This window comes from Copadichromis virginalis, linkage group LG6, assembly GCF_057382275.1.
Source record: "Copadichromis virginalis isolate Kocher_CV1m ecotype Utaka linkage group LG6, C_Virginalis_male_GT1.1, whole genome shotgun sequence".
NCBI lineage: Eukaryota > Metazoa > Chordata > Actinopteri > Cichliformes > Cichlidae > Copadichromis > Copadichromis virginalis.
This window is the reverse complement of record NC_140623.1, coordinates 12,261,716-12,276,860: the sequence shown is the minus strand read 5'-3', so window position 1 is coordinate 12,276,860 and position 15,145 is coordinate 12,261,716. Positions and strand designations below refer to the sequence as shown.

At 39.8% G+C, this 15,145-nt stretch overlaps 1 protein-coding gene and 1 pseudogene across 1 annotated transcript; both read right to left on the bottom strand.

The window, feature by feature from the left end:
- Positions 1 to 1,826: 1,826 nt before the first annotated feature.
- On the bottom strand, positions 1,827 to 10,117 carry akap8l (A kinase (PRKA) anchor protein 8-like). Its single transcript, XM_085458673.1, has 13 exons — positions 9,958 to 10,117; positions 9,143 to 9,181; positions 8,792 to 9,011; positions 6,812 to 7,412; positions 6,150 to 6,264; positions 5,996 to 6,048; positions 5,601 to 5,631; positions 5,153 to 5,258; positions 4,893 to 5,034; positions 4,491 to 4,596; positions 4,278 to 4,408; positions 3,492 to 3,587; positions 1,827 to 3,172 (listed from the first exon to the last, which is right to left on the bottom strand). The coding sequence occupies exons 1-13, from the start codon at positions 9,980 to 9,982 to the stop codon at positions 2,660 to 2,662; spliced, it is 2,178 nt and encodes a 725-aa protein (XP_085314799.1). The 5' UTR covers positions 9,983 to 10,117; the 3' UTR covers positions 1,827 to 2,659.
- A 664-nt stretch (positions 10,118 to 10,781) lies between these two features.
- On the bottom strand, positions 10,782 to 12,296 carry LOC146707364 (uncharacterized; annotated as a pseudogene).
- Between the last annotated feature and the right edge of the window lie 2,849 nt (positions 12,297 to 15,145).

Below are 15,145 nucleotides of genomic sequence, written 5' to 3'. Positions count from 1 at the left end.
GGGTTAACATCACGCAATAGCTTGTAATCATTTCAGTCAGGAGACAGGTCGGTGTTCACTTTACTAAACGAGTGGGTCTAAATATATAACCGAGTAAAAAGTGCGCGTACACTAAAACCTGTTTTTAGTTAGTAGAAAACAAGCTGACAGCTTAAATGTGCACGGCACGGACGGCACGTAGGCCACCGAGCTGACATCTGTTTCCTCTGTAAATACGTTTTCTACAAACTATAGAGAACACAACGGAAGTTAAAAGCATTTCTAAAACTTGACAATTTGTTATACAGCTTATCGACCTACTGCAAATAACCTTTTATTGCCCGATTTGATCTCAGGCCCGTATGCGCACGGTTGTTGTGCGTAATTAGATGTTTAGATCTTGATGGGAGCGGGGTCTTCCAGATGTAATGCTGTGTGAGTGGCATGAGGGCTCATTCTACTGTTTGGTAAGTGTGAAAGTCATGAAGATGTCAATCCAGCTGAATACTGATGGAGATAATGGCGGTAAATTGTGCTTTTCTGCCTTTTCCTGTGTCCTAGAAGATATTATACCACTCATGTTTATGAAAACTGTTATCAGTGCTTGGGTAGGAGGGAGTAGGTACACCACCTAGTGGTTGGGATGGTGTTAAATTAAAGCACAGTATCAAAACAACCTCTGCAACAGGTTATCAGAATTGTGGTCAACAGTCTGCATCAAAATGTGCAAAATTAGCAGTGAATATGTACACATCACAAATGTGATAAGTCTGGTTGCTAGATGATTTGCTTTTGATACCCTGCTCAGTTTACGTTAAAGGTCTACACATGCAGTCCTTCTCCAATTCAAACTTACTGGCCACTTCATTAAGTATGTTTGTTCACCAGCTTGTTAACACAAATATCTCAACTAACCATATGGCAATATCTCAGTGCATTTGGGCATGTAGACATGGCCAAGACGACCTGCTGAAATCCAGACTTCAGTGACTTTAAACGTGGAATGGTTGTTAATGCTAGATGGGCATTGCTGATGGTCTGGATTTTCCCGCACAGCCATCTCGAGAGTTTACAAAGGATGCTCTGAAACAGAAAATATCCAGCGAGTGGCAGCTCTCTGTGAAAAACTGCCTTGTTGAGGTTAGATGTTTACGGCATGTGCAGAAGAGCATCTCTGAATGTGTAACATGTTAAATGTTGAACTACACTAGCAGCACTAACTTGTACACATCTTTCTTGTGTAAATGTAAATGCCTGTGTTATTATGTATTACACACAACGGAGAGATCGCAAACTGTGTTTCATTGTTCTTATAATAAAGACATGTAGAAAAAGAGAGCGATTCTTTTCTATTCAGAAGACCACACCAGATGCAACTCCTGTCAACTAAGAACAGGAAACTGAGGTCACAGTTTGCACAGGATAAATCAACAAGACTGGAAAAATATTGTTGGTCTGATGAGCGGATTGCTGCTGTGATATTTCGACAGGCTCGGAGTTTGGTGTAAACCACATGAAAACACAGATCCATCCTGCCTTCTCTCGATGCTTCAGGAGGCTGGTGGCATTATAGTGTTAGGGTAATTTTTTTTGGCACACTTTCTCAAACATAATAATGAGCTCTCTGTACTCAAATCACTCAACAGTCACCATATCTCAATCCAATAGAGCACCTTAGGGCTGTGATGTAACAGGAGATTCAGCTGCCATCATCATTATGAATCAAAAATCCACGAGCAGCGTTTCCAGCACCTCATTGAAACGTTGCCACAAATTAGTAAAGGCACCTTTTAAGGAGCCACTGAGTTAATTTCACTTTTATTTAGGAATTAACACAAAGAAACTGATTTAGTCAACGAGTTTATTTCTTTCCCAGACCGAGATGAAACTAAAACGACTGAAAATATTCCGAATGATATTCAAAATGTTGCACGCTTATTCTACAAACAGTCCCCTCAATCATCTCAGGCAGCCCCACCTGCAGAGTTAAAAAGCCCTCCTCCTAATAGATTTATCCAAAAGCTTGGAAAACAGTCATTCATCAATACTGGGAAAGGCCTGAAAGCCATAACAATGTGTAAACTCTGGACCCCCCCCCCCAAAAAGTACACAATATATCTCAATGTTACAATAGCCGCAATTTCTTAATTCTAAACAACTTACATTTTAACAAAAAGGCACAACAACAACAACAAAAAAATTTACTTTGACGTTTTCATAAATATGCTCATGTGTCTTCTTGCCAATGTTGAAATGAAAAGTCCAACAATGCCTCTCATGTCTGCACCGAGTACAAAGCTATTCCTGGGAACAGATCAGTTCAGTATTGAGACTGAGGAAGGGTAAACCACACGTCCGGTCTACTCTCATATTTAAAAAGAAGTCTACCCCTAACTTTGTATGCATGCAGAAGACAAGAGTTACTATTTTTGACATTTGCTTTCATGTAAATCTCTGCAAGAAAGTGAAGAAGAAGAGCAGTAGACAAAATGTGCAACTGCTTTTTATCAAACTCAAACAACAAGCTCAGACTGACAGTGAAACATGACGGGAGCAGGTATATGTAATCCACAATACATGTGGCAGTCAAACTGGACAGTACAGGTCATAGACTGGTCCAAACAGATGTTCAGATGGAAAGGTTACTCTCTCACTCTCTCTCTCTCACACAGTGCAGAAATCATTCATGATCATTGGCATCTTCCTCTTCGTGCACTGCTGCCTCCAATCCTTCATCTCCCAAGTCACCGTGTAATCCCTCTTCACCAATCTCATCATGAACCACATATCCCTCATCCTCTTCCTCCCCAATTTCAAAACCTTCCTCTTCATCCTGGTTCTCCTCATTCTTGTTCCCCTGCTCCTCCTCCATCTTTTGCTCCTCCTCCATCTTTTCCTCCCCCTCTTCTTCCGTGCCTGCTGCTGCTACTGCTGCTTCTTCTGATGCTGCTGCTGCTGCTTCTGATGTTGCTGCTGCTGCTTCTGATGCTGCTGCTGCTTCAGCAGTCTCTCCTGCTTCTCCTTCGACCACCTCTTTGCTAATCTCCCCCTCAGGAGCAGGCTCATCTTTGGCAGGTTCTCCTTCCGCCTGGCTCTCTGCCGCTTCGCCTGTGACCTCCAACTCCGATACGTCCATTGCCATGCTGTCTTCTGGATCCTGTTCATCTTGGTTACCAGTGAACGGGTTCTCACCCTGACGAAATAAAAGAATTGAGAAAAATAATGACATTTTGACCCACTGCACTCATGGTCAGTTATGCACGTTTGCATCAGACAGTTTCTGCACGCTACAACCCATACAGCTGATGCAAACCTCCAAAGTGTTATGTTATTAATCAGATTTTTTCCAAGTATAAGTTCCCTTTTTTCTTAACAGTGCATTTACTGACACGACTGGTCTTTTGTTCTTTGTGTTTACAAATAAATAAATAAATATATACATACAAGTAGTTGGTGCATATTTATAATCACATTTATTTCTGATGCAAGCCCACACAGGACTCTGTGCTTACCTTGAGGTAGCTCTCCAGCTTCTTGCCAATGAGTTTGTGGTTAAGGATGCTTCGAGCAACCGACAGACTGGCCCGCTTGGACTGCTCCATCATACCCTTCAAATAAACAACATTTCCATGTCAGAACAAAACATCGTAAACAATAGCCTCAGCTCTGTGGCACCATTTATAAAATTAGTGCAGGACTTCGCAGAGTTACTGCATTTAAAAAAAAAAAAAAAAAAAAAAAGGCACTGCACAAACAGAGTGGATGGGACAAACTGTTACCCCATCGTCTGACAGTCTGAAGTTGTAAATGTTTTCTGATAAGGCAGAATCAATATTAGCCAACCTCTGGCCTTCAGTGCTTCAGTGAAAAGGTCAGCAGCAATGTCTCTACAGAAATCAGGACCCAGTTTCACACAGCCTACAAACATTGCTGTGTAAGCAGCTTCATATACAAATCATTTTCTTCTACTGTCTACATCTGCCAATTAAATGAAACATTCTGCAGAATGACAGGACGGTGTAGTTGGAAGAAAACAGTTACTACATGAAACTGGTCACAACAACATTTGTGGACTTTCTCAATGATGCTGAAATTATTATTATTTTTGGATGCACTGCGTGCTATTTAGATCCATTTATACGGCCGATATCTCCAGAACCAGACAAGCCACACCAAAATAATAACGATGATACCCGAAGGACGGCGATAAAAATAAAAGGGCACTGATTTGAATGTAGTATTGTACTTTTAAACATATAGGCTTGTGGGGCAGTCCATTTGCAGAAGACCTGCTGTACCTTGCGGTTGTAGTTGTGGTCAGGAGACTTGATGTGTTTCTGTATCAGGTGGGGCTGCATGGGAATGAAAAGGTCACATGCTGCACAGTGAGCAGCTTCCACCTTCCTCATAAAGTGCTCCATTCCAAGCTCTGTACAAGCGTGAGAGAAATATCTGTAGTGAGCAATCTATGCGCATCTTCAGTTCAACACACAGCAGGAGTTTCTGCTTACCCCTGGTGAGGTCCTGCTCTTTGTACACCTGGCAGATTGCAGCACTGTGGTTCTCCAGCTGGCTCACCCTCTCCTCTGTCTTCTTAAACTTATTCTGCAAATACTCCTACAAACGAAAGGTTTTTTTTCAGTTTACAGTTCATCAAACGTTTACCTCGCCCAATATCTTTACTCTTGCATACATGTATAAATCACGCGTCGGCTCTGGAAGATCACTGCATAAATATTTCAGCAGATTCAACCAGAAGTGTTTTTCCATTTAACCACACTCCAAATTGTTTTAGTATATTTACAACAAGCACTTGTTGCACTGTAACATTTCTAAAAGCCTATGATTGGCAAGTTTCTTCAGTTTCGGTTCTTCATTAATCATAAATATGACTTCCAATAAATTTGAGTTACCTGCAAAAAGTCTGTAGTGGGCTTGGACAACTGGCTGGAAAGGAACTTAAAGTGGTCCTTGTGGAAGCGACTCTCAAGATGAGCCTCCATTTCTTCCTTGTAGAACGAACGGAACTTGCACACAGAACATGCAAACATCACCCTGGAAAAATATTTAAAGTATTAGTGAAAAAAGCCCATCAGAAAGAGCCACAGGTGAGATTGAAAACAAAAACAGCAAATGAGAGTTGAAAGAACTTTCTAGGAGTTTGTAAATTCACCTTTCCAGGAATCCTCGTCTCTTCCTCATTTTTGGGTGTCTGTCCTGACCCTGGGCCGGTGTCTGTTTGCCCTGTGGCTTTTTCTTCTCTTCCAGTTTGGATGCAGCTAATCAGGAGCAAGAGTGCAGAAGACACGTATAGGAACAACCCCAATCAAAAACAAACAAACAAACAAACAAACAAAAAAAACCCCACAAAAAAACAAAACCCCAAAACAAACAAAAACAGAGACAGTGTAAATTGTAAATAAATTATTTAACTGTATAGAAATAATTAAAGAAATAATGAAACACAATATCAAAAGATTCAGAGAATCTGGAGAAACCTCTATACGCAAAGAAAAAACCCAAAAACTAATGCTGGGTTTCCACAATATTCAGTTAACTCAAACTAATAATTAAAAAAAAAAAAAAAAAAATCAGTGAGGAGTCACTGGAGTTAAGCTTACCTTTATCACCTTCTTCAGCAGGTTTTGTCTCCTGCAAAGAAAAATATTCATTACTCAAAGAAATTTAAAAAAAAAAAAGTCAAAAATAGCTCCATCATCTGAACTTAACAGATGTGTATTGCTGGATGTAGTCATGCTGTCATAAATATTTGCAACACATATTCAACTCAAATCTGTGACATTGTTTGATCATGAAGGAAAAAAAGAACATCGCATTTAGCCTTTTTGTCTGTTTTGTAAAACCTCCTCATCCTCATTTACATTTAAATTATTATTTCCATCTGAAACTGTACACCGGTTGCTTAAAGCAATTTCCTGGGACAAGTTAATTAGATCCTAAAGTAATACAATAAACCTTTAAAATGCCACTGTTGACAAAAGGCTGATCCACTAACCGCAGCAGCTGTTGTCTTTGGCTCACCACCATCGCCGTTTTTCTCTGGTTGCTCTAAGAACACGGAGCACACACATAAGACCAAGAAAGACACCAAAATATCTGCCAAGTAATGAGGTCTTTTGAGAATAGCACACAGTCGACAAAAACAGTACCTTGCGTAGCCTCTGACTCGGCACTGTCCGTCTTGTTCATCTTCGACTCTGGCTCATCACCTGATGTCGGGGTCTGCTTTCTTTTCTTCTGAATATCCCGCTGTGGCTTCACCTGCTACAGTACACAGAAATCAGTTTGCACACAAATGCATTTAGTGATAATAAAAATAAATACAAACCTGGACAATACACCTTCAACTTAGAATTAAACACTAATAGATGCTAGACTTAATGTTTGGCAATGTTCATATTCTCCTCGTGGCATTTCCACATCAATAGTGTTAGCCTCATCTTAAGACAAGCCAGAATTGGGGCAAAGGAAAGAAAAGGGAAAAATCTATCTAAGCTACTTAATGAAAAAAAAAAAAAAAAAAAAATCAACATCCGGACAGTTATCAGGGCAATGAATTGTGTGGGGAGATGTGGGATTTGTCGTTACTGTGGATGCAGGGCAGTTACTTTCTTCTGGAACTAGAAGGGCAAGTGATACTGTAAATATGTGTTGGGCACTATCTGTGACAAACTGCTTTAGGTAGCAAATAGCAGGCACAGGCAGTTTAGCAAGACTTGCCAGTTGACTGAGAATACAAAAGGAGGGAATTAGAAAGGGCTTAACTTTTTCCAGGTATCTGAGGAGGTCTTATTTGGCTGGAGGTACTTACTTTGTTAAGGGGTCTCTTGCGGCCTCGCTGCCGGCCAGCCCGTGGGCCCCCTCCAAAATGCCTCCCAGGAAAGTCGTGAGGCCCTTGAGTAGAACCCTGGAAGCCCCCACTCTCAGGGTACATGCGGTTGGACAGGAGGGAAGGGAGCTTTCCTCTACCACCTCCTGGAGAGTGGCCACGGTGGGACTGGCCACCGCTACCACTTCCCCGCAAACCTCCGCTTAATGGAGTGGGGTCTGACCTGCGGTTTCCAAACCCTCCAGTAGCTCCTCGACCCCCGGCGCTTCCACCCCTTCTGGGGGAACGTCGGCCTGCTCCAGCCCATCCTCCACCTCCAGAACCTCCTCCTTGGGGACTGGTGAAGGACTCCCTCATATTCTGTCGCATTTTAGCGACTCCATAGGAAGAGGAGGGGCTGTCAAAGCCTCCTCCTCCTCCTAGCCCAAGTCCCCCTCCGAAGCCCTGGCCTCCTCGCTGACTCAACAGCATGCTGTCCTCCCGGCCATCACCAAAACCATAGCTACCGCCGCCAGATCTGTAGAGATCTCGGGAGGAGGCAAAAGCGGAGGAGCGCGAGTCGAATGACTCGTACTGGTCAAACCTGCAGGAGGGAGGAAGAGGGTTGGTAGAGAAGAGCAGAGAGCAAGGGAGGCAGAGGGGCAGCCAGGTTTGGATTTCTCCACCTGCTATTCCTTCTCCTCTGTGGTCTCGCTTTCTCCATGTTTTCTTGTCACTCCCAGCTTCATTTCAGAAAACAAATTAGATCAAAAATTAATGATCCACAACAACTTAAACACTGTGCTTGTGGTACATTGAAAGGTTATTCCTCTTGTTTTTAAAATCTCAAGTCTACTGCAGATTAGGGAAATGCAGTTAATTTTTTAAGCCTCCCTCCTTTTTAAAGGATGGGCTGTAAAACCCTGAACAGACATGAACATGGTCCATCAGAATCCACAAGAAGTAAAGTGTCCTGGGAACTGACTCAATTACAATAAATACTGATGAAAAGGGGTTTATATACAAAAAAAACCAAAACATATATACTGGGCATTTTTCAAGGGGAGATTGTGTTTCTGTAAATACATTGAGCATCCTTCAATAAACATTTCAGCTTAACAAGGCATTATCAGGGCACCTGTAAACCCATCTCTCTTCAGTAACCTAAAGCCAGAAGACAGGGTTAGGTCACACAGAGGATGAGAGAAACAACGTGTGTAAACACAAACACAAAGCCGGGACAAAAGCAATGCTCAGAGTTTTCAATAAAGATGGATTGGCTTTATATGCAACAATGTCAGTTTGTAACAAATGGAAAAGCTGGTCTGTAACTGCACCTCCAACAGGGGACCATGCATTTCACAATGTCTTTGGTTTAAAGGATCACATCATCATTTTCTTCTCAATAAATGAGGGATACTGCAGCATAGCAAATGGGAGCAAACAATGCATCCTCAGATGCCGAGGCATTCAAATGCAGCCTGGACGATACGATCTTCTCATCAAGCGGGAATTGAGGCAACTTGTTTCCAACAAGGATTGAGTGCAACAGTAATGCCGTAACAAAGACTAAAACAGCACAATTTACTGGTGCAACCTCAACAATTTCCAAAGGATATCAACTCTCTGCAAACAGTGGTATACCTTTGTTTGTTTTACCCCCAACCACTGTGAATAACTGTTCTTCAGAATCAGTGGAGAATCGCAAGCTAGGAGGGCAGCCAGGTGTGAATTGGTCCTAATGCTGGACTTTAAAATTAGAACGGCTATTAGAAGGCCTAAGCATTTACTGAGACAACTGTAGAACAAAGTGGTAACTTGACATCAGCCAGACATGACGTGACACTAAGAGACGATGCGCTCAAGCAACCAGAGGGCCAAATTTGTTATGCAAATTTGGCACATATTCAGGTGCATGGATGTGTGGGAATGATACCCTACTAAGAAAGATGGTATGAAGCATAAAAAGGAAAGTACTGTTACCTGTCACTCCGACCCCCTTTAAACCCCCCCTCCAACTGAGTGAGCATGTCCAAGCGCTGGTTAATCTTAGCAATGACTGCATCTGCATGGGTGCCCGTCGATGAGAGCAGAGATGCTCCCGAGAGCCCTCTTTTCATGTGGCTGCTGCCACCTCCATAGCCTCCGAGTCCAGACATGGAATCCTTATAACCTCCCCCGTGCATATCGAAACCACCAGAACCTAGTAAAGGGGGTGGGGCAAAAAGAATAACACACTCCCTGTGAGGAAACAAATTAATTAAACAGAATAAACATGCACTACTTACTTGCTTCATGAATAGCAGTAATTCAGGGCTGAGTGTACCAACTTACCTCTGCTTCCAGAACCGCCACCTCCCCAACTGGAGTAACCTACAAAAAGAGAGAATATGGACTGATAATACAAACGCACTGGGAATTTTATACTAACAGGTCCACAAGCATGTGCGGATTTATTACAAGGAGCTGTTCAATAGCGCAAATCGTTCAAAAGCATAGGAAGGTGGAATCCACTGCTATAACTATAACCATTTGACAATTGATTTGCAAGCTTTCTGTCTTAATAGAGTTGTGCAGTTCAGAAAGGAACAGCAATTAAATCCAAAGACTAAGAGGCATCTTCTCAGAGGCGGCCATTTTATCAGCTAGCCTTTAAACTATTCCGACATTGACTCCATTTTAAAAGAATAAGCTAACGAACTTTGGCAGAGCAAGTGACAAACCGCCCAAGGCCCATAAAGCCGTCTGCGTTAGCATCGCTAGCAAACAATCTGCCCGACAGCGAGATGGGCCGCGTAGCTAGCAGTGTTTCATTAATCGTGGCCGATGGGCCTAGCGTAACGCTGACGATTTTTTTTAAAATTTTCGCTAAAACAAACCTACTGGTACTTGTCAGATTTTGTAATAACTGGTAAGAAAATACAACACGACTACTGTTTAGCTAGGTATTTGTTTCAGGCTGCAACCGGCTAAAGGCTGGCTCTTATGCTGGGGAGTTTTTTTTTTGGTTGTTTTTTTTTAAACGGCATTAGCTTAGCTAACGGCTAACAAACTGGTCATGTTTCAGGGGAACAAAGCATGTGGCTAACTGGGTAACTATCAATATCTATAGCCAAATGTGAAACAAAAGCTAAACAGATTATATTTACCAGAGCCGTAACCCCTGCCTTCCATGATATTTTGTGCGCTGTTTGGACGAAACAAGCAACACGAGCTGCTACAGATCCAAGAAAAGAGTAGCTGCTTGTAGCAAAATGTATCGAGCAAAGTCCGACACGTCAAAACCACGTGACCGACAAGGCCTCGTTACGTCACTGGTATGCCAATAATAGAATATGAAGGTGAATATATATTAAATATAAAATTGTTTTAAATATCAATAATAGATTTAATGAAGGCAAGAAGAATGTCACCACCAAAGGCTACATGTGTAGTGTAACGCCCATAAATGTAGAGATTAATATTGAATAATCAATCTATCAGTCAATCAAAGACTCAGTGTACTATATACAGAGGTATACAGTTTGCCCTGAATTGAAACATCTTAACTATGTACATACACAAAATATGTTAAACAGAGTATTTGCTTCTGTAAATATAAATATTGTCAGTAAATCTTCATCAGCTGTCATTTGAGGTGCACAATAAAATGTCTAATATATGTATATGTGTATATCTTCCAACAGAAGACGAGACTGTTATCACACACATTTAAGATTAGGAAATCTTAAATATTTCATCTCTTCAAAGCACAAAGACCAGTGTTAAATTGACTCCCACAGAATCATTTTCAACACTTTTTCAGGGTTTACATAGTCCACACTCTTTAGAATTAAATCCACATTTTTAAAATAGTTAAAATATTTAACACTGTGCCAGACTTCATGTTTTAACTCTCAAAACAGAGTTAAAATAACACTTTAGAGACTGAATAAGTGACTCTGCTGAGATACAATTTTTAACCTTCTGTCTTCTATCTATTGTTGAAAGTTATCAAAAGTATATCAACTTTTAGAGATACACAAGAAGAAGAAAAATCTATAGGATTATTAGTTCAGGATGAACATACAAACAAAACAGACAATGCTTTGTTTGACTTTATATTATATTCTAATAGCAAAACTAGAAAAAGTGGGCAAATATTTAATTTGTCTTAATTGTATGAATTTAAATGTTAAAAAACACAGAAACAAATGAATATGTGCCCCTGAATGCAGCTTTAACCCTTAATATATATATATATATATATATATATATATATATATATATATATATATATATATATATATATATATATATAAAATACAACTCACTTGTAGAATCATCTTGATGATTTTCTGGATGACCTTCTGCTGACTGCATCAAGCGAAGCAACTCTGGTGTTGAAGTGAGCTTCTTAGCCTCTTTTATGGCATTTGGCCTGAAGAATGTCTTCCATTTCTGAAGCAACCTGGAGGATGTGTCGTCATCGAGCAGGAGAGTGAAGTCTTGCTCCACCTTTAAGAAAGAAAATTGTATTTGAAACAACTGGTAGCTCCAAATTCCAAACCATTTCAAAAAATGAATTCTAACTTACCAGTCCTTTTGTATGTAGGAAGCTTCTGCTTGGATCATTAACAAGCCTCTGACGGTGCTGAAAGGTCTCCTTCATCTTCTGTAAAATCACAGAGTTGTTTGAGCAAAGACATGGCCTCCTTGCAAGCATCCCCATCAAGCTGGTGTATAACATTCACAGTCCTTTGGAGATTTGGGCCACCCGAAGAACTGTCTGTCAACCTATTAGGTGGTGTTGGAGATCCACGCCGAATCTGTCTTTGGACAGTTTTCATACGCCAAGAAATGTATCCTGCACCCCTTGCTGCTCCTGGATAAGTGAAAACACAACATATTTTGTCAGATTTAGCTCATAACAAAATATCAGATAATTTTTATGTCCATCATTAAATAATTTTGTGTTGTATAAATATTGACTTTTACATAGGCTTTGTCTGCATATGGATCCTTGAGCGAGGGGATCGGCATCACAATGCCCAAAGCATACTCCTCTCTGATTGCTTTTGGGGGAAGGTGCCCGAGAGGAGATTTTCAGTTTTTTAAATTTAGACAATTAGTATGCATTTATTTGGCACAAGTATAAAGAACACAACATACACTGAATACATACCCATGATTATCAATCATGTGAGCCACAAGTATGTTAACCATTTGTCATCTTGTGGCGTCCTTCATGGTGTTTGTTGCTTGGTATTCCTGTATTACTTTGTCACCACCAGACTTGCTTCTTAAGACAGTTTCAATTAACTCTTAAAAATGAAAAACAAACAAAAAAGAGAAAAATGAACATTGAGAAAAACCTGGCAATAAGGAATCTTTCTAGAAACTTGAAACTTGAAACCTCTGTCCTTGTTGCATCCTTGTAAGTAATGTTTGCACCAGGTAGCAGGCAAAATCTCTCGATGACTGTGAAAAATGGTACAAAGAAACTCATTGTGCTTCTGGTGTTAGCACTGCTTCTTACTTGTGTCTTGTTGTATATGGTGCTTAACAATTTGTTAATACGAACAACACCTTTGCTAAAAACACAAATCTGAATCTACATCAATGTAAGAAGCTCCTACAATATGTATTAAAATATTATTGTGAACATATTCTTTATCCAAGATAAAGTAGCAATAACCTACACAGCTTTTACATTAAATTGCAGAAAGTCGTGTCCTTCATCATTATTTAGCTTCACATACTTTAGTTGTTGATTATACTTAACCTGGACCAACATTTTTCTGAAAAATGCAAGACTGAAATTTTAAGAGGACAAAATAAAATCAGAATCAGAATCAGAATACTTTATTGATCCCTGGGGGAAATTATTTTTTGTTACAGTGCTCCATTTTAAACCAACATTAAGACAAGACAGACAATACGCTAACTAAGAATAGTACAATATATACATACATACATACATAAGTCACTCATAAATAAATAGTTGGAAAAGAAACATGTGTAGTTGTAGCAGCAAACAGTGTGTTAAGTGGATGCGTTGTACAGGGAGATGGCCACAGGCAGGAATGATTTCCTGTGTCGTTCAGTGGTGCTTTTCGGTAATCTCAGTCTCTCACTGAACGAGCTCCTGTGACTGACCAACATGTCATGGAGTGGGTGGGAGGTGTTATCCAACATTGTCTTTATCTTGGACAGCATCCGCCTCTCCGACACCACCTTGAGGGAGTCCAGCTCCATCCCCACAACATTGCTGGCCTTACGGATCAGTTTATTAAGTCTGTTGGCATCTGCGACCCGAAACCTACCCCGAGTCAGTCACGCACTATATAAAACAGTGCATGTTTGAAGACTTTTTCTGTAGTTCTTTTGATGTTAAACTACATGTCAGAAATTCCACAAAAAAATCAAACAATAGAGGGGCATTAATGCCAGCCTGAGCAGTTTACTTTGGGTTTTTTCCATCACTAACAGCTTGAATGTGATCTGTAATACTGATATAGTTAGAGGCTATTAACAGTTTGCATTAACTCTTTATTGCTAGCGCCAAAAGCTAGCGTGTTTTCTTCGTTTAAATTGTTAAAATGCACAAAATACATTTTATAGCACAAGTTTCTAACTATCTTAGTAAGTCTGACATAATTCTGCTTACCCTGTAGTTCTACAGTACTGTTCTGCCCGCACTGGGGGTGTCTGGGAGGGCTGGGCTTAACTCCAGTTCAAAATGAACTATACAGAATTAAAGCTATTAAGTTAACTAATGACAGAGTTAACATTTTTAACCAACCTCTGTGCAGAGTTACAGTATTTAGAATTTTCTCTTTTAAGAGTTAAATCAACACTGATGGAATACATTTTGTCAAATAACTCCAACACAGAGTACAATTTAAACCAGAAAGTGTTTAAATCACACTTTGAGGGTTAAAATCAACTCTGAGACATTTACTCCAGCACATTTTAACTCTCCAGTTTTTGCTGTGTTTGATTCCACATATCATCACAGCACTTTAAAAGGCATTCTACTGAGAACTTTGTTTTAACGTTACACTGAAGGGGAGATCATGTCGTCATAAAGTATTTCTCATCACATCATCATCATCGTCATGATTTCCGTTGCAGTTCGGGGCGTATCTGCTATCGGATTGTGCGTTTTGCCAGTGAATTGTAAATTAAGATTTGTCCTCTAAGAGAAGGCAAGAAAGCTGTCATTAAAACCTGCATCCAAAGTCTAGTAAGAAAATCTCCATAAATAATAAAAAGAACTTTTTGATTTTTATTATTTGCACAAAAATCCTTTAAAAACAGCCAAGTTAAGATGCCATACAGAAGCCATACAGAGGCTGGGAAACAGTCCTAATTAAAGATGGTCAAACTCAAGTCAAAACAAACAAGGTTAATAAACTAAAAACGATAAACATGGCAATTAAAACATGAAAAATGAAACCTGAAAAGGATTTAATCACAACATGCAAAAATGGCTATTTATTTTCTAACAGCATCACTAATGTGTGAAAGTTGGCATCACAGGAAAAGCTAGTTACACTGAATTCACCACCACCACTGCATGATATAAAGCAGGAAGATGATAAAGTTATCTGTCATTTCTGTGACCTACGGGGCTCTTAAATACAAAACAAGCTCAACATATGTCACACATGTTAAGGTTAACATGTGTGTGTTCACATGAAAGGGGTGGTGCTGGCAGCATTTCACCAATAAAGATTATGGATTAAGTGTACTAACAGCAGAACAGCTGATTTCATACAACAACATTAAAAAATACATTATGGGAAAAATACGAAGAGGTTAAATACAAATTACAGACTCAAAGTAACACAGCTTTTGCAGAGCAATACGACTGGACAAAAATCAGCTATATTAATACAGTTGAGCTCATTTGAAGCCAGATACAGATACAGATTGTCAGTATCACAGCTCTGTTATTAAGAAACGAGGGAACTGGATGAATTATTATCACCTATTTAATTAAATTGTTATAAATAAATTGTTATTATTTATTTTAGTATTTATTCAATCAGCTGCAGCAACAGTGGTGCTTAACTGTCTGAGAGCACGTAAAGAATGACTATAAAACTATTCAAATGTAGGATTAGTCTACTTGCAAATTTGATATATCAGGAAGTACAAATAGGTGTTCCTTATTGGGATCGCATATCCATGCTTATAGAACAGTAAAATAGTTGTAAACTTATTTGGAGTCGACAGGAAAAAGTAACAAATAATGCTGTGGCCAAGAAACTATATTTGTTACTGGAGCTCACTGGGGAAACACAAAGATATTAGACACTGTTGAAAAACTGCCCAGGGGTACCAGGGATC